The sequence below is a fragment of the Cricetulus griseus genome, chromosome 3 (assembly GCF_003668045.3).
Source record: "Cricetulus griseus strain 17A/GY chromosome 3, alternate assembly CriGri-PICRH-1.0, whole genome shotgun sequence".
Lineage (NCBI taxonomy): Eukaryota > Metazoa > Chordata > Mammalia > Rodentia > Cricetidae > Cricetulus > Cricetulus griseus.
Genome location: NC_048596.1, coordinates 69,918,220 through 69,945,361, shown reverse-complemented (window position 1 = coordinate 69,945,361; position 27,142 = coordinate 69,918,220). Strand labels below are relative to the sequence as shown.

At 40.4% G+C, this 27,142-nt stretch overlaps 1 protein-coding gene and 1 pseudogene across 6 annotated transcripts in view; one reads left to right on the top strand and one right to left on the bottom strand.

Annotated features, from left to right (window-relative positions):
* Plekha1 (pleckstrin homology domain containing A1) overlaps positions 1-27,142 on the top strand; it is a 54,015-nt gene that overhangs the window by 19,190 nt on the left and 7,683 nt on the right. For 5 of the 6 annotated variants that reach the window (XM_027404401.2, XM_027404404.2, XM_027404403.2 and 2 more), the window contains exons 4-10: positions 519-564; positions 10,181-10,278; positions 16,525-16,650; positions 20,205-20,348; positions 23,117-23,185; positions 26,203-26,267; positions 26,855-26,918. In XM_027404401.2, the coding sequence (XP_027260202.1) occupies positions 519-564; positions 10,181-10,278; positions 16,525-16,650; positions 20,205-20,348; positions 23,117-23,185; positions 26,203-26,267; positions 26,855-26,918 (612 nt within the window). The remainder of the gene's footprint in view (positions 1-518; positions 565-10,180; positions 10,279-16,524; positions 16,651-20,204; positions 20,349-23,116; positions 23,186-26,202; positions 26,268-26,854; positions 26,919-27,142) is intronic. The other variant, XM_035442162.1, reaches the window with a different exon arrangement.
* Positions 17,556-17,656, bottom strand: LOC113830958 (annotated as a pseudogene).

Below are 27,142 nucleotides of genomic sequence, written 5' to 3'. Positions count from 1 at the left end.
ATAAGTTTGGGATATCCATAGTTTCTGTATTCATTGAGAGCATGTTGTAGGTTATGTTATAAAAGTATATGTGTGGGGGGCTGGAGAGATGGCTCAGTGGTTAAGAGCACTGACTGCTCTTTCAGAGGTCCTGAGTTCAATTCCCAGCAACCACATGGTAGCTCACAATTACCTTGAATGAGATCTGGTGCCCTCTGCTGGCATGCAGGCAGAAGACTGTATACATAATAATAATAAAAAAAGTATATATGTGACAACGCCTACAGGTACACTTTCAACTTTTTCACATTTCCTGGAAAAAAAGTTTATTCAAAGAAAATGTGGAAATATCATTTGTCTTATATTACAATTGGGACCCAGATTCTGTATCTAATTTGCTATCTTTAGGTTGTTTTTAATTTTAATTTCAGATTGGTATGCTAAGTGGGAAATTGTGCATGTGGCAGATTATATAGTATTTGAAACTGAATGTTGTAGCATGTGAATAAGGAGTTACTCAGACCTCTTTTTCTTATTAGGTTAGCGATGCAACTAAGTTAAGGCCAAAGGCAGAGTTCTGTTTTGGTAAGTAGCCATATTTATATTTTTAAATTTTCTAAATTATATCATTCCATCAACCTCCTCTTAGTTCTTTTAAAAAGTGTGTGTGTGTGTGTGTGTGTGTGTGTGTGTGAGAGCACTCGTGGAGATTAGAGAATAACTTACAGAAGTCAGTTCTCTTCTTCCACCATGTGGGTTCAAGGGATTGAACAAAGGCCATCAGGCTTGGTACCAAGTGCCTTTACCTGTTGAGCTGTTTTACTAGCCCTGTTTATTATTTTAAATTAGGCTGATATATTATAAAGTAATACAGTCACAAGAAACAAACTTACGGCTTAATGAATCTATAGGAAATTCCTTTACAGCCATATTCAGGTGAGGGAATAAAACTTTGACCCTAGCTTCCAACCCCAAGTGCTTTTCCTCATCAGATCCTAGTCATAACCTCCCCACATTCATGTGTAACTGTTAGGATCTCATCCAGCAGTAGTTCGGGTAGTTTTTAACTCTACCTTACTTTCTCTATTGACCACATAAATAATGCAAAAGACTTGGTCTTTTGCCAAGGGAATGAGAGATTCACAACTTGGAGGCAGGAGGAATTGAGGATGTTACTTAAACTGAGCAAGTGCTTAGTGAATGCCTAGGACACCTTGGCCTGTGGGAGAGTAAGGAGTATTGGTGCCTTAAGTATCTCAAGCTAGCTTATAGACAGATACAATACCTGCCGTTAAGCCATCGGTGTCATTCCAGCATTTATTAGATAGAGGGTATATAGAGTCAAGGGTGCCATCATGGATGAGGACACTCCATGCTGCGAGCCAAGTAAATCGCTGACCACTTTTTACCACCAGTAAGAAGACCTCATGGGCAGAAGTTTGCAGGGGTGGAGGATGTGATGTAGGAAATTGAAGGCAGATACTGGAGGCAGAAGTCAAGGTTTGGAATGTTAACAAGCAATGAATCTCCTTATTTTGAAAAAGGGAAGAAAGTTAAAGAGTGCCTGAAGCAGACCTGAGATGAATGAAGGTGCTGGCTCCATGCATGGGAGTTAAGCAGATAGATGAGTCAGTCATATGACTTTTGAACTACTGTACTTAAGGCCTTAAACTGGGATGGAGCTAATTGAGGTGAGAGAAGCTAGAAGAACATTAGAAGGAAAGGTAGAGACTTGGAGATTTGGCATCCACCCAGGCAGGTTCCATATCGTGACTATTACAAATCGTGCTAATGTGGGTTTGCGGGTGTCTCTTTTGTAAGATGATTTCATTTCCTTTAGGCATATGCTCAGAAGTGACTTTTTTTTCTTATATGTGGAAATTAGAGGTAAAAATGACCTGAAAGTAGAAAGGGTCAGGAAAGGAGAAGAGAACCTTCCTTTCTGTGGAACAGTGTGGAACAGGATGCTGGGATGTGATGCCTAATCTTGATTGTCAATTTAGGGAATTTAGAATCATCATAAAAACAACCCTCTAAACACTTCTGTATGGGAGTTTCTAGATTAGATCAGCAGAGGTGGGAAGATCCATCCTAAACGTGAGTCCTACCATACATGGGCTTGAAGAGGAAGTGAGCAGAGCACATTCATCATTCTCTGCTTCCTGACTATTGATGCAATGTGATCTGTCACCTCCTCATCCTGCTACCTTTCCTGCCACAATGGGCTGTATCACCTGGAACTGTGATCGATATTCCTTAAATTGCTTCTGTCAGATATTTTGTTATAGCAGTGATGCAAGTAACTAAAACATGGAGCAAGAGAGGAGTCAGGGAGAGTGGACAGAGTGGCACATTGGTACTTAGCTTTTACAATTAATGTGCATTAATATATGGAGAAATTTGGAGTGTGTTAAAGAATGAGTGGTAGGTCAAACTGAGAAAATTGATGCCCTGTTAGTCTGTTAAAGTGGGAAGGGACAGAAATTAAGACCAACTGGTATAAAAGGGGGACTGTTTTACATTGAAGTTAAAAAGGGTACTTTTGGAGGCAAAGTTAATGTTCTTTGCTTTCTTTTGTGTGTAGAGGGTGGCTTTCTCCCGCAGATTGGTGTTCAGAGCAATATCTGATAGCAGCCACATGTGTCCAGTAAGAAAAGCCATTATGAACAGCCTGAAGTTAGTTGCTAGTGTGTTTGTCATTACTAAGAAAGCTTTGTAAAAGTTATACATTATTTCAGTTACTAAATAAGAGAATGCTTCAGAGCCTTGGAATCAAAAGATATTAGGGCTAACAGAGAATTCTGTTAGAATATATGATCACATACTTATTTTGTAGTGCCGGATAGTGAACCTAGGACTTGGGCATACTAGGCAAATGCTCTACCCCTGAGTTAAATACACCTCCAGCCCAAATGCACATATTCTTATTTATTTTTGGTTTTTCCGAGAGTGTTTCTCTGTAGTTTGGAGACTGTCCTGGAACTCTCTTTGAAGACCAGAGATCTTGAACTCACAGAGATCTTCCTGTTTCTGCTTCCCGAGTGCTGGGACTAAAGGTGTTAGACCCCCAGAAAACTCAGGTATCCGGGGTCCCAGGCCACAACTGAGGTCACCCCCAATCACCAGGCAGATTCGAGAGCTTGCTGCAAACTGCATGAAGCTTTATTGTAATTTAACGAGCTAACCCCATGTTAGCTTGGGTCTTTTGTCCACCCACCATGATGGTTGGCTACAAAAGACAGCTCCAAGGGGCTCCGGAGAGATCTTGTAGGGAGATCTTGTAGATGTCTAGGGGTACGCACAGGCTCAGGATTGGTGTGCCTTCCAGGCTTGGAGGGCTTGCCCTGTGTTGATTGGCCAACTAGTTGTTATGGCCCATAGGCCCTCCCAGCGTGGTTGCTATGCTATGCTCTGTGTGTCATTGCTGTGTGCTTGTCCGTAAAGTACACCCAGGGTCATAAAGCATAGCGCCACCAGCTAACTTCTGATTGGTTCCTTGTCACGAGGCAGGCACCTAACTAACTTCTAATGACTAAGACAAGGTCATAGCGAGCACATGTTACTGTCATGGCTACCGAAATGGGGCCTGGTCCCTTCAAAGGGATGCACATATTCTTTTTTCTGTTGTTTTGTTTTTCGAGACAGGGTTTCTCTGTGGCTTTGGAGGCTATCCTGGCACTCGCTCTGTAGACCAGGCTGGCCTTGAACTCACAGAGATCCGCCTGCCTCTGCCTCCCGAGTGCTGGGATTAAAGGCGTGCCCCACCAACGCCCGGCTCAAATGCACATATTTTTAACACTTAAGAAAAAAATCCCCTTTGATAGTTTGAGGGCATAGTATAAAGAAATAAGCTCAACATTCATAGTTATTGGGCCTAGTAAGAGTAGGTGATTTTAGTTGGAATCAAAGAGTAAAATGAGCCTCTTGTTCATCTTTCTATAGTCCTCTGCATCTGGCAGTAATAGAGAAGAGATTCATAAGATAGTTGCCTTCAGAGAGAGATACTAGAACCTCCAACTTTATTCTAAGTGGCAGGATATCTTTAATTTCCCTGAAACAGAGGGAACAAGTGAAGGAACCGGCTTCCCTTTTGGCAGCCATAACAGCCGAACACGTGCTTGCCATAAACCTACCTTGGTCACTTAGAGGTCAGATGCCTGTCTCGTGACAAGGAGCCAATCGGAAGTTAGCTGGTGGCGCTGTGCTTTACGGACAAGCGCACAGCAATGACGTAAAGAGCATAGCAACCACCCTGGGAGGGCCTATGGGCCATAACAACCAGTTGACCAATCAATACAGGGCAAGCCCTCCAAGCTTGGAGGCACACCAATCGTGAGCCTGTGCATACCCCTAGACACGCCCCTTACGCTGCCCTATAAAGATCTGTACGCAGCGGCTTCAAACTGTCTTTTCTAGCTATCCGCCATGGCGGGTGGGTGAAAGACCCGAGCTAACATGGGGTTAGCTCGTTAAATTACAATAAAGCCTCGTGCAGTTTGCAGCAAGCTCTCGAATCCGCCTGGTGATTGGGGTGACCGAGAACGTGGCCTGGGACCCCGGATACTTGAGTTTTCCGGGGTTCTAACACAAACACTCAAACCTTATCTTTGATAAAGGGTAGGATACATGAGCAGGTGGCCCTTGGTGTATAAATATGGAAGCAGATGGACAAATAGCAGCTCACTTTGCAGATCAGAGAAAGAGGCCAGTGAAGAGCTAACCATTTCAGTGCTCTGCCCCATCTCTCTCTAATAGGCTTAGGTAATGGGCCCTGTTTGGGGGTGGGGGAAGCAACAGTGAAGGGGGACTGAAAACAGGTTCTTTGGATGTCTTTAAAAAAAATTCTAGTCTCTATCTCCATCTGGCTCTTGTGGGCAGCCACCCTTCCCCCAGCCCAGCAGGGAATGGGATGTGTGGTGTGTCCAGAAATAGAAACTAACACTAATCCCAGAGAAGGGAAGGAATGAGGTGTGAAACTGAAAAGGAGGATTAAAGGAGAATCTGAATACTGAACAGAGCCCTGTCCTACACAGCCCCAGGGAACCTGCAGCCAGCTGCAGCCAGCATTAGGTGGGTAGAGCCAGAATACACTCAAGGACTGAGGAATGGTACTGACATCTGGATATTTCCGCTAGGACCGACCTCACAGCCCAAGAGGGTACAACTAGCCTTCTTATCCCTCTTTTAAAATAGTAACAGACAGTCCAAATTACTTAGTATTTGAGAAGAATTATCAAACAGAAAAAGAAGCAAGTAGTGAAAACTCAGGAGGAACCCCCCCCCACCCGCTCCCCACCCCCAGACAGGGTTTAGGGTTTCTCTGTACCCTAGGCTGGCCTGGAACTCCGTAGACCAGGCTGGCTTCAATTTCTATCTGCCTGCTTCGACCTCCCTAATGCTGGGATTAAAGACATTCGCCACTACCACTTGGCTAACTTAAAAAAAAAAAAAAAAAAAAAAAGCAAAAACAGCAAAAAGTTAAAAAGGGGTAATAGAGAAATTGATATGGCAATCTCACTTATAAACTTGTAATCTCAGCATTTCAAGAGGATCATAGGTTCTAAGACACCAGCCTGGACCTACTGAGCTACTTTCAAAACAATAAAAATAAAGTAGTAATAGTAATAATAAAGAGTGGGAGAGAAAACCAGGGAAGTGAGAAAGGACCTTGGGCATGCCTTATCACCTCCAGATCTGTGGCCACACTTGACCCATGGCCATTTAGTCCTGCATCAGAAGAGTGTATTGCTGCAGTTACACTAATATCTGTACTGTAGTTTTTATGCATTTGTTTTATTTGCTCTGTTGTAAAGATTTGAGTAAAAATGTACTCAGATGAAAAGGCAGGAAGCAGACAAGCCCCTGAGGACTTAGGTTCATATGACACTCTTGTTTAGAAAGCTTGGAAACCCAGAGGTGTCCTAGCTTTCTGTGTGTGGTATTCACAGCTGTTTCTCCCTTTCCCTGTCTGCTCCCTCCCCTGCATTGCATGCACACCACTTTCCAGTAATTCACACTTTGGAAATCTGAGGGCAATGATAGAGAGGATTGTTGTGTCCATTCTTCACATGCATTGTCACTTTTTCTCTGGGAAAGGACTGTGACATTGCTGATTTATAGTTGAGGAGAGCAAGATTCAGACTAGACAGTGCTCAGGAGCTCAGCATAAATTTATCAGCTTTGGTGATTTCTGGCTTCTTAGTTTATAGCAGATGTCTCTTTGCCCCTCTTGCCATAAAATAAAAGCTTGCAAGTTTTTATTCAAACCACAAGTTATACCAAGAGTTTTGTTATTTGTTTGTTTGTTTTAGTTTTTAGTTCTGGGGGTTGGGGACTAGAGATGAAACCCAGAGCCTGTATATGGTAGGCAAATACTGAGGTAGCTACATCTCAAACTGCAAGGAGTCTTTTTAGTTTAGTTATGTTGGCCTCTTTTTTTTCCTTCAAAAGGGCCCTTATATAAATAGTATTCATTTAGAAGTATGTGTATTATACATTTGCTTTGTGCCCCCTGTTGTAGTACACTGTTCGACTTTATTTATTTTATTATATTTATTTTTAAACTTACTATTTTATTTTATATGTATGGGTGTTTTGCTTGCCTGTGTGTCTGGGTACCAGGTGCGTGCCTGGTGGTGCCTGGCAGATTTCCCTGGGTCACATGGGTGCTGGAGTTGGACTGTGTCCTCTGGAAGAACTGAGCAATTTCTCCAGCTCCAAATACTTAGATTGTAAATCTCTTCAGTGTGCTGAGCTGATGCCCCAAACAATATTTTGGGGAGGAAGTCACCATTGAGCCAGTGCTGGACAAGGTCTGAATGCATACTGAACTGACTGCTGGATGTTAACAATGGAAGCTGTTTGTAGATAGATGCAGTGTCCTAGCTCCTAGTTATGCTGAAGTTAATTGTCTAGTCATTCTCACCCTTCCTAATGCTGCCACCCTTTAATACAGTTCCTCATGTTGTGGTGACCCCCAGCCATAAAATTATTTTCCTTGTTACTTCATAACTGTAATTTTGCTACAGTTATGAATTATAATTAAATATCTGTGTTTTCCAGTGGCCTTAGGTGACTCCTGTGATGGGATTGTTCAACTCCACAAGGGGATCATGACCCACAGGTTGAGAACCACTGTTCTAGAAACATACAAAAGTACAATAATGGTGTGTTAAAGGTTTTTTTTTGGGGGGGGGGGTTCGAGACAGGCTTTCTTTGTGGCTTTGGAGACTGTTCTGGAACTAGCTCTTGTAGACCAAGCTGGTCTTGAACTCACAGAGATCCACCTGTCTCTGTCTCCCGAGTGTTGGGACTAAAGGCGTGTGCCACCACCGCCCGTCGTATTATACTTTTTTACTTTTCAGATGAATTTTTCTGTAGCACTTCATAAGATATACTTTGACTTCTGTGATCTTCAACTTAGTCTAGGGAGTTCTGGTTTAGAGTAGCTTGTTCTCAGGTCCAATTTCAAAGTCCTGTGTGATTGAGAAATAACTTTTCTTTTCCCTTGAGGGTTTTCATTTCCTTCTTCTCTTAGTCATATTCAAGTAAGTGCTAGTACATTAATTCAATGTTGTAGTGGAGACTTTTGGAAGTTTTTTTTTTTTTTTTTGTTTTTTTTTGTTTTGTTTTTTGTTTTTGGTTGGTTTTGAGACAGGCTCTCACTCTGTAGCCTTGTCTGTCCTAGAACACACTGTGTAGACTGGGCTGGCCTGGAACTCACAGAGGTAGGCCTACCTCTGCCTTCCAGAGTGCTAGTATTAAAAGTATGTGTCACCATGGCTGACCTTGGAAGTTGATTTTATATTTGAACAATTTCAATAGTGTGGCTATTCAGATGCCTTAGCTCCTACAATAGTATTTGATTTTCTAAACAAATGCATATGATATAAATAGGTGTAATTTAAGATGTGCTTTATGAAGTGTATAGTCTCAGCCCCTAGGGGACATTTGCAAATTTCGTAGAAAATATGCCTTTAATCCTAGCACTCGGAAAGTAGAGGCTGGTGGATCTCTGTGTGTTTGATGCCAGCCAAGGGTACATAATGAACCCTGTCTCAAAAGAAAAAAGAATTTTTTGTTTTGTTTTGTTGAAGGCTTCAAGTGTAATAATAACTTTAAAGTTAAGTACAAATATTATTTTGGGGCTAAAAATATTATCGGGCTAAAAATAAAAACATTTATATGCTTAAATTATGGAGGTTTTTCAAGTACACAAAGTTTACAAGATTAAAGGGAAAACTGATAGAATATTTGTTTTGTCAAAGATACTGTGAGCAAAGTGAGAATTCACAGGGAATGCACTTATGATAAAGTAACTGATTAATAGAAAAGTTCCTGCAGATCAGTAAATTACAACTGAGCAGCTCAAGAGAACAAAGCTCATACCCATATAAAACTTATTTTCACAATAATTAAATTCAAATTCAAACAAGTTCTAGTTATCTACTAATTAGCAACTAATTAGGTTGCTAATAGAGGGCCATATCAGTTAGGGTCCTTTGAATGAAATACCATTTGAGGCATTTCTCAGTCCAAAGGTAGTTGTTACAGGGGATTATTTTCTATTTTCACAAATATCAGAAGACAGAAAGAGCACAGTGGAGATGTTGCAGTGACTCAGACATTGGAGGCAGCAGGCAGCATGAAGCAGCTCTACTCTAGGGCTAGGAGAGAGAAGGGAAGAGGTAGTACATAGCCTTGGACTGTGGAAGAGCAGCTACCAGGAAGCTATGAAATAACATTTAAGACTCTAAGTCCCCCAGCTTAAAGACTTTAAAGCAAGGGGTGTGCATGTAGCACAGGTGCTGATAACCGTACAGGTGAAAGGCATTAGAGGCCTCATGTATACAACTGGGAAGAAGTTTCTGTATAGGGATTCAGTATTAGGGAAGACAATTTTCTAATGTAAAAGTTAGGTTTCTCTTTCTTTCTTTCTTTCTTTCTTTCTTTCTTTCTTTCTTTCTTTCTTTTTTTAAATATTTTATTTATTTATTATGAATACAACACTCTGCTTCCATATATATCTGCACACCAGAAGAGGGTACCAGATCTCATAATGGATGGTTGTGAGCCACCATGTGGTTGCTGGGAATTGAACTCAGGACCTCTGGAAGAGCAGTCAGTGCTCTTAACCTCTGAGCTATCTCTCCAGCCCTCTTTTTTTTTTTTTTTAAAGATTTATTTATTATGCATACAGTGTTCTGCCTGCATGTATCCCTGCACACCAGAAGAGGGCACCAGATCTCATTATAGAGGGTTACAAGCCACCATGTGGTTGCTGGGAATTAAACTCAGAGGACCTCAGGAAGAACAGTCAATGATGCTCTTAACCTCTGAGCCATCTCTTCTCTTTTTCTTTTTGTTGTTTGTTTGAGACAGGGTCTCACTATATGGTTCTAGCTGGCCAAGGGACTACTTTGTAGAATAGGCTGATATTGAATACAAAGATATCCACCGGCCTCTGCTTTCTGAGTCCGGGGATGGAAGGCATGTGTCACTGTACCTGGCCCAAAACAAAATTTTTTAAAAATTAGAATTTTTAAAAATACTTTTAAAAATTATTTTATTAGTATTGGTATTTTGCTGACATGTATGTCTGTGCACCACTTGTATGTAGTGATCTCAGAGACCAGAAGAGGGTGTTGGATCCACTGGAACAGTTCCTCTGGAAGTGTAGCCAATGCTTTTAACTGCCAAGCCGTCTCCAGTCCGTCCCGTCTCCCCCCACCACCACCAGAATTTTTAAATGTTAATTCACTGTGACTCTTTAGGTCTGTGTCAAGAAAATTATTACACAGAAATACTGGCCAAAGATTGGAGGAAGATGCCCAAGTGATGTTTCATTGTGATGTTCTTTTTTTTTTTCTCTCTCTGAGATCGTGTTTCTCTGTGTAACTGCCCTGGCTGTCCTGGAACTCAGTCTGTAGACCAGGCTGGCCTTGAACTCATAGAGATCTACCTGCCTCTGCCTCCCAAGTGCTGGGATTGAAGTGTACATCATTGGAGAACTGACTATTTTTCAGTATATGCATTTAATGAAAACTGGTCGTGAAAGCGTTTTGCCTGTGTAGCTCAGTGATGAAAGCAGTGTGTTTTGTGAAATCCAAGAGTTGCAGTGTTGAATCTGCTAAGACTTTTGCAACTGTTCTCTACATAATTTAGAGGTAACAACTATATTTCATACATCTTCTTTTGACAGTTATGAATGCAGGGATGAGAAAATACTTCCTACAAGCCAATGATCAGCAAGACTTAGTGGAGTGGGTAAATGTATTGAACAAAGCTATAAAAATTACAGTAAGTATGTATTTAAAATTTTCCCTTTACAGTAAAGAAGTAATCTTTACATTTTAAAATGTGTCTAATATCTTCAGCTTACCATCAGGTTGCATATTCAAGCTTGGTTTAAAAGATAAGTTCTGAATGTGAGCCATTTTCTTGTGCATGGTGACGGTCAGCCTGTGAATGCCTTTCTCTGTGTCCTTAGTAAAGACCCACATCACTGTGCATGCTGATTGTGGTTTTGTTTTAAGTCTAGAGTAGGATGAGAGGCTTTGGACCATTTACTCTGGGGATGGTCACAAGCATTCCCAATTTCTATGCCATGACTGGCAAAGGAGAAGATGGGTGTGGGAGAACAAGGGAGGGCACAGGTATAGAGATTGAGTCTGAAGAGCTGTGGAAACCAGAGGGTCCTGCCTGTGTGCTCTAGGGATGTCTGAGGCTCTAAGCTCCTTTTCCCTGGAGTTATAGGACCTGCTATTTCTTCCCTACCTGCTGATACTACAGCTATTCAACTCGTTTCTTCTGTTTGGTTAAAATGAACATCAGTCAGTACTTACTGACTACTTACACTGTACCAGTAGGCAGGCTTTAGATGGGAGATTTTAATCCCTAAGCAAGCCTGTTGGTTGTTGGACCCTAAATTCTGCAGTACACTGAGCATAGAGCCCCTTCCTAAAGTCTGCCAAACTTTTCTGAGCAAGTTGCTGTTGCTGCTGCTGAGCTCATGGACTGCCTTGCTGTACCTTTCTTCCTTAGAAAGAGTTGGCTACCTGGAATAGGTTGGGAAGGAGCTCCTCCTGTGTGGGGTTGTATCATTTAAAGTTTGTTTTCAGTGAAGTATAGTTATTTACTAGTTCTGATCTACTCTTGGCCAAAGAGCATGTTCCTGGAAAATCAATGCATATAGTCCTCATCTAAAGTGAATGTTCTGTGTCTATGCCACACAGCAGCACAGTTAAGATGGCCAACCAAGGCTGTTCTTAGTTAGGTCAAGTTTTTTGTCTTGCAGCAGAACAGCTTGTTACCACATGACAGAAAACGCCCACATACCACATCTGAACTCTATGTGAAGCAGAAGTTATTTTTGGGCTTGTGCAGTTTCAGGATAGCAGTATTTTGAGCAGATTCAGAAGTTTATGTTCTTATAAGGTTTTAGCTGATCATGTTGAGCTTGTAATAAATATTCCCTACCTGGAAGATGTCCTTATGAAGTCCATATGTAGAACTTTCCTGAATTTGTTTTTCACAGTTTACAATAATAAGCAGAACTGGCTTCTTTTAGTGATTTAAAGGAAAATGGAATGAATGTTCTCAGCATTTTACTAAGTTGGAATGCCTTGAATTCCTCTCATTTATTCGTGGGACTAAATAGTTCTTCATGTCATTGCAAGCTTTTCAGCAGGCAGGAGAAACTGGTAATATTTCATTAGCTCTTGGTATCCTGCACCTTTATTTTATATGACATTTTTATTGTTTTTAGGTAAATCTGGATAATGATTTCTAAGATTTTATAATTCATATTTAGAAACAGAAATAACCAGTAATTATAAATACAGTGATGTGAATATAGAATTGGTATTTGACTGGAGTCATTTTTAGGTAAAAATAGGAAAATGAGAGAATTCACAGGCTTTAATAAGATGTATTTTGTTGGGGTTAGAGAGATGGCTTAGTGATCAAGAGCACTGGCTCTTCTTGCAAAGGAGGTTTGGTTCCCTGTACCCACATGACTGCTCACAACTGTCTATAACTCCAGTGCAGGGAGATATAGTACCTTCTTCTGGCCTGCACAGGCATCAGGCATGTAGGTGGTACACAGACATGAAGGTAAAACACCCATACACATAAAAAAAAAAAAAAGTGATCCAGGTGGTGGTGGAACATGTTTGTTTTTTTTTGTTTGTTTTGTTATTTTAAAGATTTATTTATCATGTATACAGTGCATGCCAGAAGAGGGCACCAGATCCCATTACAGATGGTTGTGAGCTACCATGTGGTTGCTGGAATTGAACTCAGGACTTCTGGAAGAACAGTCAGTGCTCTTAACCCCTAAGCCATCTCTCCAGCCCCGTGGCACATGTTTTTAATCTCAGCACTTGGGAGACAGAGGCAAGCAGATCTCTGTGAGTTTGAGGCCAGCCTGGTCTACAGAGTGAGTTCCAGGGTAGCCAGGGCTACACAGAGAAACCCTATTTTGAAAGAGAGAGAGAGAGAGAGAGAGAGAGAGAGAGAGAGAGAGAGAGAGAGAGAGGTAGGTAGGTAGGTTAAAAATAGATATTTTGTTAATTTTTTTTAAAGGTCCTACCAGTTTAAACCTCATGGGCATTTTGCACATTTAAGTATATTGGTGTGTGATATGTCTAATTTCATATCTAAATGGCTAATGATTTATATGTAGGATCTTTGAAAGATTAATACTTCCATTTTAGTACAGTGTAGTTTTACTTTCCTCTTCAGTCCAAATGACATTTTGATGGACCATAATTTAGTGGTCTGCTAAGTACTATGTATATGTAACCTCTACACTTAAAACATTCAGAAATTTAAAATTGGAGTATTCCAGAGTATGGTTTCACCTCACATTGTTAGAGCATTGTAGCCGAGAGCCTGGTGATTAGTTAAGTGTTCCAATTGTAGTAGTTGCACCTTAGTGCACTGCCCCTCACAACTATAGTCTGTCTTTCCTTACCTCCCCTGTGTACATTGTAAATTCTCTCCTAAATATTTAAAGAAGAAACAAAAAGATTTTTTTTAATTTGAATTAAAAACAGTATTGTTTTACCTGTCAATCCCAGTTCCCTCTCCCTCCCCTCCTCCCCTACCAACCCTCTCCCCCCAACTAAAACCCTACCTATCACATATCCTTTCTGCTCCCCAGGGAGGGTGAGGCCTTCCATGGTGGGGGGGGTCCATCAGAGTCTATCATATCCTTTGGAATAGGGCCTAGGTCCGCCCCCATGTGTCTTGGCTCAGAGAGTATCCCTCTATGTGGGATGGGCTCCCAAAGTCCACACCTATGCTAGGGATAAGTACTGATCTACTACAGGAGGTCCCATAGATTTCCAAGGTCTCCAGTTGGGCATTGGTGGCGCGCAGCTTTAATCCCAGCACTGGGGAGGCAGAGGCAGATGGATATCTTTGAGTTCGAGACCAGCCTGGTCTACAAGAGCTAGTTCCAGGACAGCCTCCAAAGCCACAGAGAAACCCTGTCTCGGAAAAAAAAAAAAAAAAGATTTCCGAGGTCTCCCCACTGACACCCACGTTCATGGGGTCTGGATCAGTTACATGCTGGTTTCCTAGCTATCAGTCTGGGGACCAAGAGCTCCCCCATTGTTCAGGTCAGCTGTTTCTGTGGGTTTCACAGCCAGGTCTGGATCCCTTTGCTCATCACTTGTCCTTCTCTGCATCTGGATTCCAGTTCAGTTCAGTGATTAGATGTGGGTGTCTGCTTCTACTTCCACCAGCTGCTGAATGAAGGGTATAGGAGGGCATATAAGTCAGTCATCAATCTCATTACAGGGGAGGGCATTTAAGGTAGCCTCTCCTCAACAAAAAGATTTTTAAAAGGTCAATATTAGAAAAAGTATTTTTTAAGGACGTGCGCTCAAATGTGTAATTGTCTACCATCAGTGTAGTGGTTCCTTGATCCTTACTGGTTTAAAGTGATGAAGTTACCCGTAGCTTTTTCCTAAGCAGAAGTTCACTATTTCTAAAATGTCTTTTTCCACCATAATGTCTAATTTAAAAGTCTACATTAGCTTTTAAACAGAACTCCACAGGGACTTTTTTTTTTAAATGATAACTGAATATTGGTCTAAAGAATGCCCTTGTTGCCCTGCAGTGTTAACCAAGCCTTTGCCAGCCAGCCAGGTCAGATGGAAGGACTGCAGGTCTTGCTGCCAAAGAATTTGTCAAACACTTTAGGTTCTGTTTTCCAGCTCTGCCCTCATTCCTTGTTAGCCGAATTTCATTTCCCCTGTAACTTTTGAGAAGCCTGTAGCTTTTTATTTATTTTAGTCATGAATGTCTGTTTTGCTCATATCTTCCTTCCTTAGTCATTATTTTCTTTTCTAATATTGGAACGTTCTATTGCGGTCATAGTAAATGCCTGCTAAGAACACATTCAGACCCCTCCCAAGAAATAGTTACATAAAAAGCAGGGAAGAAGCAATATAATAGAGCATATTTAATTTCTGACATTTGTCCTCTGCCCTGTGAGTGGCTGTTTGATGCTCATTAACAGTTGTCTGATTTGAAGGTGGGGTGTGTATGTTGGGGTGGAGGTTCTTTATCTTAGAGTTTGGATTTGACTCAACTTTCACTAAGAATTTTCTGTAAATTCTAAGGGAATAACTTTATATCTGGATACTTAACTTGCACTTTTCTTGAAAACAAGGTAATTGTAATATAGATAATTTCTATTGTAATCTTCAGTTTGAGTGGGGCAGTTGTGCTTGTATAGACTTTATTATAAGGGTTGTCACCAGTGGGTCAGTTGCACAGAAAAGGAATTTTTGTGTTAATATGTTTCTGGAAGACCAGTGGGGAAAGCAGCATATATTAGTTAGTGTATTTAAGTTTCCATGAAAAACTTGTCTTTAGAAATCCTTACAAGTAGGAGAACCCTTACCTGGAAGATACCACTGCTTGCTCCTGTTGCAGGTCACCACAGAGCAGCCGTCTCAGGTCAGCTCTGTAGCTTCCAATTCTCTTACAGCTCTTTTCTAATTTCAGTGATTTGACAGGTCCACACTTTGTAGAATGACTGAAATAAATTATGTGATTCTAGAAAATGTGCTAGAGTTCATCTGCAAATTGTTTTAGGGTGTGGTATCTTAATTTTAGCCAACAACTAACACTTTGTCCACTTTTACAATCACTGTTAAAAAGCACTCAAGAGTGTAGCCTCTTAGAATCCTACAGGCATTCAGGGCTCACCTCCTTCCTTTCCCTCCCCTTTCTTTCCTTTCCCTTCCCCTCCTCCTTTCCCCTTCCTCTTCCTCCCACCGTCCCCCTCTCTGTTTTGGTTTTTCGAGGTAAAGTTTCTCTGTTTAGCAATGGCTGTCCTGGAACTCACTGTAGACCAGGCTGGCCTTGAAAGAGATTCACCTGCCTCTGCCTCCCTAGCACTGGGATTAAAGGTGTGCGCCACCACTGCCAGGCTCCCTTTCTCTATTCCTCCTGTTTCCACCAGTGATTGATATTGTATTTGGAGTATTCATTTGAAGCTGGAGGGTGCTGCCACAGCCCAATAGAGAGCCTGACAAGGGAGGCAGTGGGAGAAAATGACATTACCTAAGATATAAGCCATTCTTACTCATGAACAGTTAATGTCCATCAGTACGTTTGGATTGAGATTTTCTCATACACGCCACCCATGCTTATTGAGTACTTTGAAAAGAGTGTCTTTGTAAATAATCCCTTGTCTGCATTGTACACCAGCTCTTCTCCAAATCTGGCGAGTGCGATGTGATGTACAAAAAAGAGCATAGTGTGGAGCAGGGTTTCTTGAAGTGTAATTTGTGAAATACTGTCCCTCAAAAGCACCTGTTCCTTCTGAAAGCAGTTTGAGGGAAATGTTCCAGAGACTCATTTTGGGGATGGAGCCTGGGAATTAGAGTGTTAGTGATGTTCCTGGGTAATGTCTTATGTATATTCCCTGCCTTAGATGGAATCACATTAGTACATGTAGGGCCTTTGACTACAGTGCTAGTGGTTTCTCTGTAGTTCATAGGTGATGGGCAAATGGCAAATGACTTAATTTTAAACATTTTTATGCCATTACCTTTGTGTTTGTCATTCATATTGTTGATAATATTTCTGAAAGACTGTGTGAGGATTCCTAAATAAAATGTCCTTTAAATCATACTCAGTATGTAATTGATGCTGTTTGTGATTATTTCATTTTATTGCACAAACTTGACTAGAATGTAGTAAAGCAGGGATCTCAACCTGTGTTCCCTGCTGCCTCTAAGTCCTGCTTCCTTCTCAAACTGTGCTGAGAGTTGGCTAGGGGAGAAAGGAGGAAGTGTATGAAGTAGTGGCTGCACATGCAACAGCAGTCGGTGTTGATGGCTATAGTCTAAACTGTTCTCAGACCAGAACAATCTGAGATCTTGAATCACAATATTGCAAATAGATTATTATTTTTTAGTTATCTACAGACAGCCAGTTGAAAATGCTGTGATGATGGAGAGGGTTGCAAATACAATTCTGCAATTTTGGTTGCATGATAGATAATCCATCTCACTCTTCCAGGTACCAAAGCAGTCAGACTCACAGCCGGCTTCTGACAGCCTGAGTCGTCAGGGTGACTGTGGCAAGAAGCAAGTGTCTTACAGAACTGATATTGTTGGTGGTGTTCCCATCATCACTCCAACTCAGGTAACAAATCAGTGCTCTGTTAAATGTAGGTCTCATGACTGCATATTGATACTTGTATTTTCAACAAAACTGAAACAGGATGCCTTTACTGAATTAATTCAATGTCTATTAACTACAAAAGCTTTTAATTTAGTTTCCTGTTCTGAAAGTGTTTTGCAAACTTTTGTATGTTTTTTGTAAAAAAGATCAGAAGTTACAGAGAGAATCACTCTTCCTTCTCTGAGTTGAATTCTTTGTATTCTCCCTGTAGAAGTGGAGATAGAGTTACATGTCAGACTTTGTAGCAGCATATCTCACATCAGTCATCAGAAGTTATTCTCTATTACTTTTAATGGCTACAGAGTTCTGCTGTGGTGGTTATTTATAAGCTTCTACTGATAGACAAATGGAGGGCTCCGCTCCGCTCCCCACCCTTCCCCTCCCCATTTTCTGAGCAGCTGAGGTTACAGGTCTACACCAAGATAAAGTACAGATGCTGGGTGAGAGTCTGTAAATATGTGTAATTTTTTTCAAACCTGCGTGAGTGCGTGCGTGTGTGTGTGTGTGTGTGTGTGTGTGTGTGTGTGTGTTGTTACCTACAACCTGACAACTGCAACTCTGGCTGGATTGTGTCTTAAAAGTACTGATGTGCCTAGGTATTAGTAAAAAGAAACTTATGTAATTTAAAAAATGAACTTGAAACTTTTATATGCACTTAAGTTCTTATATTGCTATTGAGGAAATGCGCTTTTTTATTTTTTAATAAATATATATTACAAATACACTGGAGAATTATGCAGTGCTGCCTGTGTTGGATGCAATCCTGGGCCATAAGTCTACACATTCCTTTGCAACTGGACCTGTGATAGCAGAACCTTTCATCTCAACTTTATTGTTTACTATGACCCCTGTATTGTCTTAAAAAAGAAAATATGGAATGCTTCACAAATTTGCATGTCGTCCTTGCCCAGAGGCCATGCTAATTTCTGTATGGCTCCAATGAGGAAATGTACTTTTAATACAAATTAAATTAGTAATAGTTGTGAATTTAAAGTGATGGCTATTGCCAGTGTTGGATATTCTCATTAGTTTTATCTTTTGATCTTAGAAGACTTTGTTGTTTTGATCCCCTCCCAATACTGCCCCCCCAATCTGACCAGGGACAGGGTTTCTCTATGTAGCCAGGCTGGCCTCAAACTCAGAGATCTGCCTACCTCTGCCTGTGCCTCTGCTTCTGGCTTGCTGGGAATTAAAGGTGTGGGTTACCACAACCTGGCTTAGACCATTATAATTTTAACAGGTATCATATTTTTTCAATCCTTGTGTCAGGTTGGTGTGATTAGTGGAAAGAAATCTGATAACATCTATCAACTGACTTGAGTATCTTTTTCTATGTTTTGCAAAGGGTATATAGTAACACCAATCTCTGTTCTAGGGAGAGTTTAGAGTTACTTTTTTTTTTTTTTGCCAAAGTTGAATTAAAAAAAAAAAACAAAAACAAAAAAAACAAAACATAGGCCTGGGCAGTGGTGGCACCCACGCCTTTAATCTCAGTACTTGGGAGACAGAGGCAGGCCTCTGTCTCTGTGAGTTCAAGGCCAGCCTGGTCTACAGAGTTAGTTCCAAGACAAGCTCCAAAGCTACACAGAAAAACACTGTCTTAAAAAACAAAGACAAAACAAAACAAAACAACCCATAAAAACTTAGTACTTTTAGGATTGAGCATGGGAGAATTTTGCAGGTCAAGGATTAGGCCTTTAGAGTTGACATCAGGCATGTTATCCATAAAAGGAAAAGACTGATAACTGCACATCTGTATTTCAGATACTTGTTCGTGAAAGGCCCTACTCAGAAGATGAATAGGAAAGATAGACTAGCCAGCTGTGGTGGTGCACACCTTTAATCCCAACACTTGTGAGGCAGAGGGAGGTGGGTCTCTGAGTTAGAGGCCAGCATCCCTACAGAGTGAATTCCTACAGCTAGGGCTACACAGAGAGACCCTGTCTTGAAAAACAAAAAGCCAACAAACAAAAAAGATAGACTAGAAGAAAAGTTTACAAGCTGCTTATCCAACCAAGGACTTTTATCTACAGGAACAAAACTCTTAAAACCCAATAATTAGCAAACCAAAAAAAAAAAAATCCTTAAATGTAGACAGAAATCATAACAGACATTTCACCCACAAATGAAATATGTATTAATAGGCACTAGGAGAGATGGTCGCCATTTGTAGCCGGTAGAAAGAAATTCGAACTAAGGATACAGTGAATGATTATACCTTAGCAGAGATGCTTGGGCCTCTCATCCATTGCTGGTGGAGATATAAGTAAAATAGTTCATCCATTCGGGGAAAAAAAAAAACAATTCAGTGTGGTAGTTTTCTTGTTGTCATCTTTGAGTAAATTTGTAATTACTCTCCAGCCTAGTATGTATTCTCCTAGGCATTTATTCTAAAGAAGTGGGTAATTATGGTCATACAAAAACCTGTATATGGATACTTATAATAGTTTCATTCCTAGTAGCCAGAAGCTGGAAATAAGACATACTGTTAATTGGGGAGGTGGTCAGTAGCATGGTATGGTGGTACATCCACAGCACTGGATATAGCAGCATAGTTGATCAACTGTTGACACTAAGAGCCACCTGGATGAGCCTTCAGAGAGTTGAGTGACAGTTTTAAAAAATAATCTCAAAAGATCCTTACTATGGGCTTCAGTTTATATTCTCAAAATGTCGGGAACAAATGAATGGCTGTGAAAGGAGTACTACAAGGGCATCATCACAAGCAGACCCTGTGGCAGCAAGCAGTTCTTTGTGTTGATTATAGCGATTGTTGTGCAGCTTGTAGTTGGGGACCACCAACTCACAAATGACAACATGGAGACTTATGATTAGTTATGAAAGCTCAGCCTAAGTAGTTTACTTAGGCTTGTTCCTAACTGCCGCTTATTACTTAAATTAACCCATTTATATATTATAATATATAATAAATATATATTAATCTACATTCTATCACGTGTCATTACCTCTCTCCTGTCTTTCACTTCCTGTTTCCTATCTCCTGTTATCTCCCCAGTGCCTCGATATCTCCTCCTACTTCCTCTCTCTGCCCAGATGTCCCTCTAGCTGTTGGTTGTTCAGCTCTTTATTAAATGAATCACAGCAATATATCTTCACACAGTGTACAAATATCCCACAACAAGCTGCTGCATGTGGTAGTATTACATAGGAACAAACTATATAACTATTGGAATCTGAATAAAGTTTATGTATACTTGGTACTCTGGAAATACGCACTTCCCCATTGGGAATAATTTGGTTGAAGTGTATATAGGACCTCAGCTACTTTTTATATTTATTTTAACTTCCTGCGAATCTGTTTAATAAATTATTTCAGTATAAAAGCCCCACTCCAAGGACAAGCACTAAAGACAGGCTATAGAAGTGGATGTTTGTGGTTTGATCAATGACAAGAAAGTCATGATTGAATGTCACAGATTTTAAGATTTTCTAAGATAACGTTAAATGAAAGTATATTTTAAAGCAAAAAAATAATTTCTTTTACTTTGTTTTAGAAAGAAGAAGTAAATGAATGTGGTGAAATTGTTGACCGAAACAATTTGAAACGGTCACAAAGCCATCTTCCTTACTTTCCTCCTAAGCCACCTCCAGACAGTGCAGTTATCAAAGCTGGGTATTGTGTGAAACAAGGAGCAGTGGTGAGTAGCTTAACCATACCTGTGAAGTTGGGATGGTCATGTGCCAGCAAGCTTGCAAGTCGTAATTCAAGTTGTATGCTTTATTTTTGAGAGGCCCAGAGTGGAGAGCAGTTTGTTGCTGGGAAGGGTGAGAGGGGTTGCTCCATGTTTATCACAAAGCATAGTATTTCCGTGGTCTTTTGGGCATTTGGGTAAGTTAATGCATATTTCCACAAACATTTAGTTGCAGTGAGCTTTCCTAAGTTTAGCTTCATGACAAGGGTTTTTTTCATTTGTTTTTTAATTAAAAACTTCAATTTGTGTGTGTGTGTGTGTGTGTGTGTGTGTGTGTGTGTGTGTGTGTGTGTATGTGGGTGAGGGAAGGGAGCATGCGTGCTATTCATTATGTTTTGAAATCAGAAGACAACTTTGTCAGTTCTCTCTTTTCACCTTCACTTGGATTCCAAGGTTCAAATTCAGGCAACTGCCTTTACCTGCTGAGCCATCTTAACCCCCAGAAAGTTCTGTTATTTTCCCACACCTTCAGAAATCGTTAGGTGTGGAACCATAGGAGAAGTGGAAGTACAAGACCAAGTGGCTTCCAGAGGACAGCTCTGAGGTTGGGTTATTTAATCTCCCAGGCTCCCAGTTTTGTTTTATGAGAGACTGTTTTTGGTTTTTTTCGAGACAGGGTTTCTCTGTGTAGCTTTGGAGCCTATGCTGGCACTCACTCTGGAGACCAGGCTGGTCTCAAACTCACAGAGATCTGCCTGCCTCTGCCTCTGCCTCCTGAGTGCTAGGATTAAAGGCGTGTGCCACCAACGCCCGGTTGAGAAACTGTTTTATTAAACCTCTGGTCTATGGTTTTTGAAAGAGGTAATGAGGGATAGCTTTTGGCACAGCTCCAGGTGCTAAACAAGCCCACAGGTGAGTCCAGGTTGTCCCCATTATCAGTGTAGGAGATTTCTACAAGATAAACACATTTACCACTATTTCTAAGACTCCAGATATTTTTCTAGTAGGTGCTGTGGTTTACACCTATAATCCTAGTATTTGGGAGACTGAGGAGGGCAGGAAAGAAAGTTCTAGGTTAGCTTGGGCCATATAGCAAACTTGGCTTTTTTGTTTGCCTTTGTTTGTTTTGATTTTTTTGAGACAGGGTTTCCCTGTAGCCCTGGCTATCCTGGAATTCTCTGTAGACTAGGCTGCTGATCTTGAACTCAGAGATCTGTCTTTCTTTGCCTTCAGGGTGCTGGGTTAAAGGTGTGCTACAGCACTACCACCCAACTCTGTGTGTCTGTGTCTGTGTGTGTGTGTGTGTGTGTGTGTGTGTTTGTTTTTTAATCAACTTTTCTAAAGTTTATTCTGTATGAACTAAATCTTGAGAATCTCAAGAGAAGATAAAGTTAACATTTGAACATTTGAAAACAAAAGGAAAAAAATGTGAATAAAGAAATACTTCAAACTCTCCTGGTAATTTTGCTTGATTGTTCTCCAATTTCTGGCAGCTCCGCTTGGGAACATTCTTGCCTATTGGATCATTGGTCCCAGGGAAAGGAAGGTGGGACCAGAGGTTTCTCAAGATAGGCTGTCTATAGGTGGAGGCAGAATATTCCCCAGGCTATGAGGTTTAGTTGTAGGCTAATTAGGCTTTTAAGGAGGTAACCTGTAGTCCTAATTCTTTTTTTTTTTAATTTTTCTTTTTTTCCTAATTCTTTAAAAAAATAATCATTTACAAATTTTTCCTTAATTTTTTGATATTTTTATTTTATGTGTATGTATATTTACTTAAATATGCATCTGTGTACCATGTGTGTGCTGTGCTAGTGGAGGCCAGCAAGAGTGTAGGATTCCCCTGGAAGTGGACTTAGAGACAGTTATGAGCTGCTGTGTGAGTATTAGGGAATTGAACCTGGGTCTTTTGAAAGAGCATTCTTAACCACTGAGCCATCTCTCCAACACTATTTTCAGATACTTTTGGGTACTAAAAAATTGACATAAATATCCATATGAAAGTGTATTAAACATTTTCTGTATGGGTTTGTTTTATTTTGTATTTATTCCTGACCTGTTATATATGAAATACTTGAAATACATGTTGTGAATAGAGAAACCTGATAGGTTAATGACATTTCCTGAACTAATCTTTACTTTGTAGGCTGGGCTGGCAAGAAGGGAAAGGAATACCTTCTCTTTCTTTTCCACTGTTGGAGAAATACCAGGCTCAGCAATTAAGAGCACTGGCTGCTCTTCCAGAGACCCTGAGTTCAATTCCCAGCAATTGTATGGTGGCTCATAATCATCTTTAGAGGGGACTGATGCCTTCTTCTGGCATAAAGTCAGTCATACATGGAGATAGAGAACTCGTTCATATAAAATAAATTTTAAAAAAATCTGAGGGTCTGGAGAGATGGCTCAGCAGTTAAGACTACTCTTCCAGAGGACCTGGGTTTGGTCATTCACAACTATCTGTAACTCCAGTTCCAGGGGATCTGGCATCCTCACACATGTATGCAAGCAAAACACCAATGCATATAAAATAAAAATAAAGTTTTTTTAAAAAAATCTGAAATACCAGAGTCATTCATAAACTTGAAAGTGAGCTGCCTAAGACTGAGACTGTCATTCAAGGCCTGATGGGAGAGGTGCCATTTACCACTTACCTTGGGGAGGGTGTGTTGTTTCTGCAAGCTTGGCATTTCTGATTGTGGGTTGAATGATTTTGAATGATTAAGGGATGATTAACATTGGACATTCTTTGAAGCCTATGTCTGTGTCTTCTCTGATAGATGAAAAACTGGAAGAGAAGATATTTTCAATTGGATGAAAACACAATAGGCTACTTCAAATCTGAACTGGTATGCAGTTACTTTATAAATATGCTTGGCAAGTTATACTGTAGCGATTGTATGCTTTTATACTGTTTTGCTTTTCAGATATTCCAGTTCTGGTTTTGAGGGCATCTATATTTCAGTCTACTTGGTTGTAATACATTTGGTTAGTCACATATTTCTTTAATGTGTTTTTTTTTTTTTTTTAAAAACTACCATATCTTCAAGGAAGCATTCCATTTTGATGGGTCTAAAATTATAACCACCCCCCAAATGTAAACCTCTGTCAGAAGGGCATTGGGAGAGGCAGTGAAAGGAATCCTCTAAAAGCAGCTTTCAGTCCTCTACATGTCTGCCTTCTCTGCGATGCTTTTTCTTAGCCCTTCTTTTCCCATTTCATTTGAGATATCTTTGTTATGTTCTGAAGGCAGAATCAAAGACTGAGTTCTCTCTATCCCGCCCCCCCCTGACACTATTTAAGATGTGAGGTGGTCGGGGGCTGGAGAGATGGCCCAGAAGTTAAGAACACTGGCTGCTCTTCCAGAGGTCCTGAGTTCAATTCCCAGCAACCACATGATGGCTTACAACCATCTGTAATGAGATCTGGTGCCCTCTTCTGGCCTGCAGGGACACATGCAGACAGAACACTGTATAAATAAATCTTAAAAAAAAAAAAAAAAAAAAAAAAAAAAAAGTCAGGTGTCCTGAATCTTACATGGATTATTATATAAATTAATGAAATTCTCTGCCTCTTCTACAAAAGTGTGGGACTTTTGTGTGCTCCACGTTGTATTTGAGTGTAGGCACGCTAACAACACTGTCTTGATATAACTCAACAAACATAGAACCAGATGTAAATATTATGTCTTCATGTGAATGCATATGAGTGTAAAATATAATATGTCTTGAGAAAATGATCATTCCTCCTCCCCTTTAAGAAACCTGGACTCCATGGAGAAATAGCAGATTTTATAGCTGGGAAAAAGAAATAAATGCAAGATGAGCCTGGAATGTCTTATGTCAGAAAGCAAGAACATGTTGAGAAAATGGTAATCACCCAGGAACAACTTTGCAAACAGTTCTCTCACTAGATTATGGACAGTGAGAGTATCAAAATACATACTGATTATAAAATTACAGCCTGTCTATCCCTGTGTTCATGTAGATACAACTCAGCAATTCAGTGGTGACTGAGTTCGTGTAACTACAATGAGGGACAAGATGCCTAAATAGGAATGAGAACCCAATCTGTGAATAAACACTTGAGTGCATAGGGAAGAGAACAGCTTTACAGTGAAGAGGCCTGGCAGAGACCGGTTCTGTCAAATGGTCAGGTTCAGTGAACTTCATTGGTGGTGAGGATGTTGAAACCACTTACCACCTGACATGATAGCATGAAAAGAACACAGCACCAGTTCTGTGCTGCTCATGTAGATAGTCTGAGTTTGGTCAGCAGGTGACAGAAACCACATCCAGGGGAGGGGACAGTCTACAAAATAACTGTTGTAATCTGCACGATTCTGTGTTCCTCATTCTGAGTAATCTTCATACTAAAGGAAAGGAGAGACAGCAAGCGAGCACTCTCACCCTGTAAGACAGTGTGGAGGCCACTTGCTGACTTTGATGGTCATAACATTAGGACTTTAGAATAGCAGACTAGAGCAGCAGCTCAGCTTGAAGTGACCGTGCTCTTAGTCTTTTTGTAAATTTGTGATTGTCTTAAGGTTCAAAGAGAAACAGAAAATTGAGGGAAAATATCTAGTAGGAAAAGAAACAGAAAATACAAACAACTCATATATAAAGAAATTAGGCTGAGTGTGGAGTTAAGTGGAAGCATGCATACCCAGAGTATCCAAGGACTTGTGATAGAGCCTCAGCACTACTAAGCAATAAAAATAATCTCCAGAAGTATGTAACAGTTCTCAGTGTCACTCAGGGTTAGGGAAATACAGATGTGCACTGCACAGATAGTTCTCATCAGTCATCAGGCTGTGGCTGAGTGAAAAGAGCATAGATCCTCTGTTCCCAGAGAGAATAAGTGGAGAAGAAATAGTGATTTTTTTCAAGCTCCAGATTGATATATGTGTGAGCGGTGTTAGAAAAATCACCATTTGGCAGGCAACTGTGCCAGTAATGATTTCAGGTGAGAATCCTCAATATTTGGTGAAACTGGTGGGAAAATTATGTTGGAAAATCGAGTACTTCATAGGCTCCACGTGTCTTGGTAGTGACTAGTATGAGTCTTACACCAACAATTGGTCAAGTCTACACCATGCATCTCCTGGTAGGGATGGCTGAGAAGTAGTCAGTTGCTATGGTTTCCTTCTAGAAGCATGTGGCCTAGACATCAGGACGAATAAACATCTGGCAGATCCAGGCAAGGACAGTCTATGAAATAAGTGGACATTTTACAGGTCTATGAGATCACAGAAGACCAAAGAAGTAGCTACTCTGACATAAAGCAGACAAAGAGAAGGGACAGTGCAGCAAGTCTGCTGTAGACTGAATCTTGAGCAGAAAATATGTCAGCTTGTCTTCTGCCATGAAGGATACCCATGGGGAAACTTGTAAGATCAGAATGTGGCCTGTGGATTATGGTCATACTGTAAGGATGTCAAGATTTGGGCTTCATAATTATGCCTTGGTCATGGAAAATCTATTTTAGAAGTTAAAAACAAGTACCTAGTATAGATACATCATCTTTAACTTGCCTACAGACATTCCCGAAGTATATTCAGATACATGTGCACAGGCTAATAACAAATCTGGGATTGCTACATGGTGCCTTCTATGTCAAGATGACATTCCAAAAGAGGAAGTAGAGCACCTACTGGCCCTAATGGTCCACCACAACCAAGCCTACTGCTTAGTGACTGTCACTGAGACCAGAAACTGAAACAGCGATGTGTATTAGGACATAAAAACAAACTGTCTTGCTGCTGCAAGTTTCAGAAGGTAGAGTTGTGTCTGAGATTTACTTGAGCGCCACATAAGATAGCTGTCCCTTGAGATGAAATGTCCTGTATCTATTTGCTTTTTACCAGGAAAAGGAACCTCTGCGGGTAATACCACTTAAAGAAGTTCATAAAGTCCAAGAGTGTAAGCAAAGGTAAGGGACTGCCTGATGCTGGCACAGCACAATTTGAAAAACAACACCTCCCCTGGTTCATGAGCTTACAGGGTGTGTTTCTCCCTTCTTGTGTGAATTTTTAACTGTGGTTGAGATATGCTGCAGTTTTATTTTGTTTTTTAATCTGTGAGATATCACAATGTTTTATTTGAACACTAAAATTAGGAAACAACTCATTTGTAAATGACATTTCAGAAGTAGCTCATTAATGCAAAGGAAAAATTAATATGAGAAATTTTTGAAATTTAACAGATGGAAGTATTTTAGTATTTCAAGGTGCTGCAGAGCGGTTTGTCACAAGGAGTTGCACCAGCTGTGCCATGCTGAATAATGAACTGTAAACAGTTGGACTCTAAAGTTGCTTCGTGAATCTTTTTTAAATGAGCTGTTTAAAGCATGTGAATTGGAATGCAAACCTGGGGAAAAATTAATTTGGTTTGGTTAAATTAGTGTTTTCTCTCTAACATTTATTTATTGACACATATTTGGTACTGAGTAAACAGGTGAAAGAGAAAAACCATCAAACTGTGATTTACATACAACTGGATGATTGTTTTTCATAACAGTGACATAATGATGAGGGACAACCTGTTTGAAATTGTAACAACGTCACGAACTTTTTATGTTCAGGTAAGACACTTGGAGATTATAGATTCTCTTACAAGAAAGTAATATCATTCAGAGGTGAAATAAATATAAATAAAGCTTGTTAGTTTTGACAATTCTAATTTGCCAGCTTATTGAAAGATGTCAAATAGTGGGTTGGTGGTGGAATATATGCTCAGAAATGGGAGTGTTCGGCTGGGCGTTGGTGGTGCATGCCTTTAATCCCAGCACTCGGGAGGCAGAGGCAG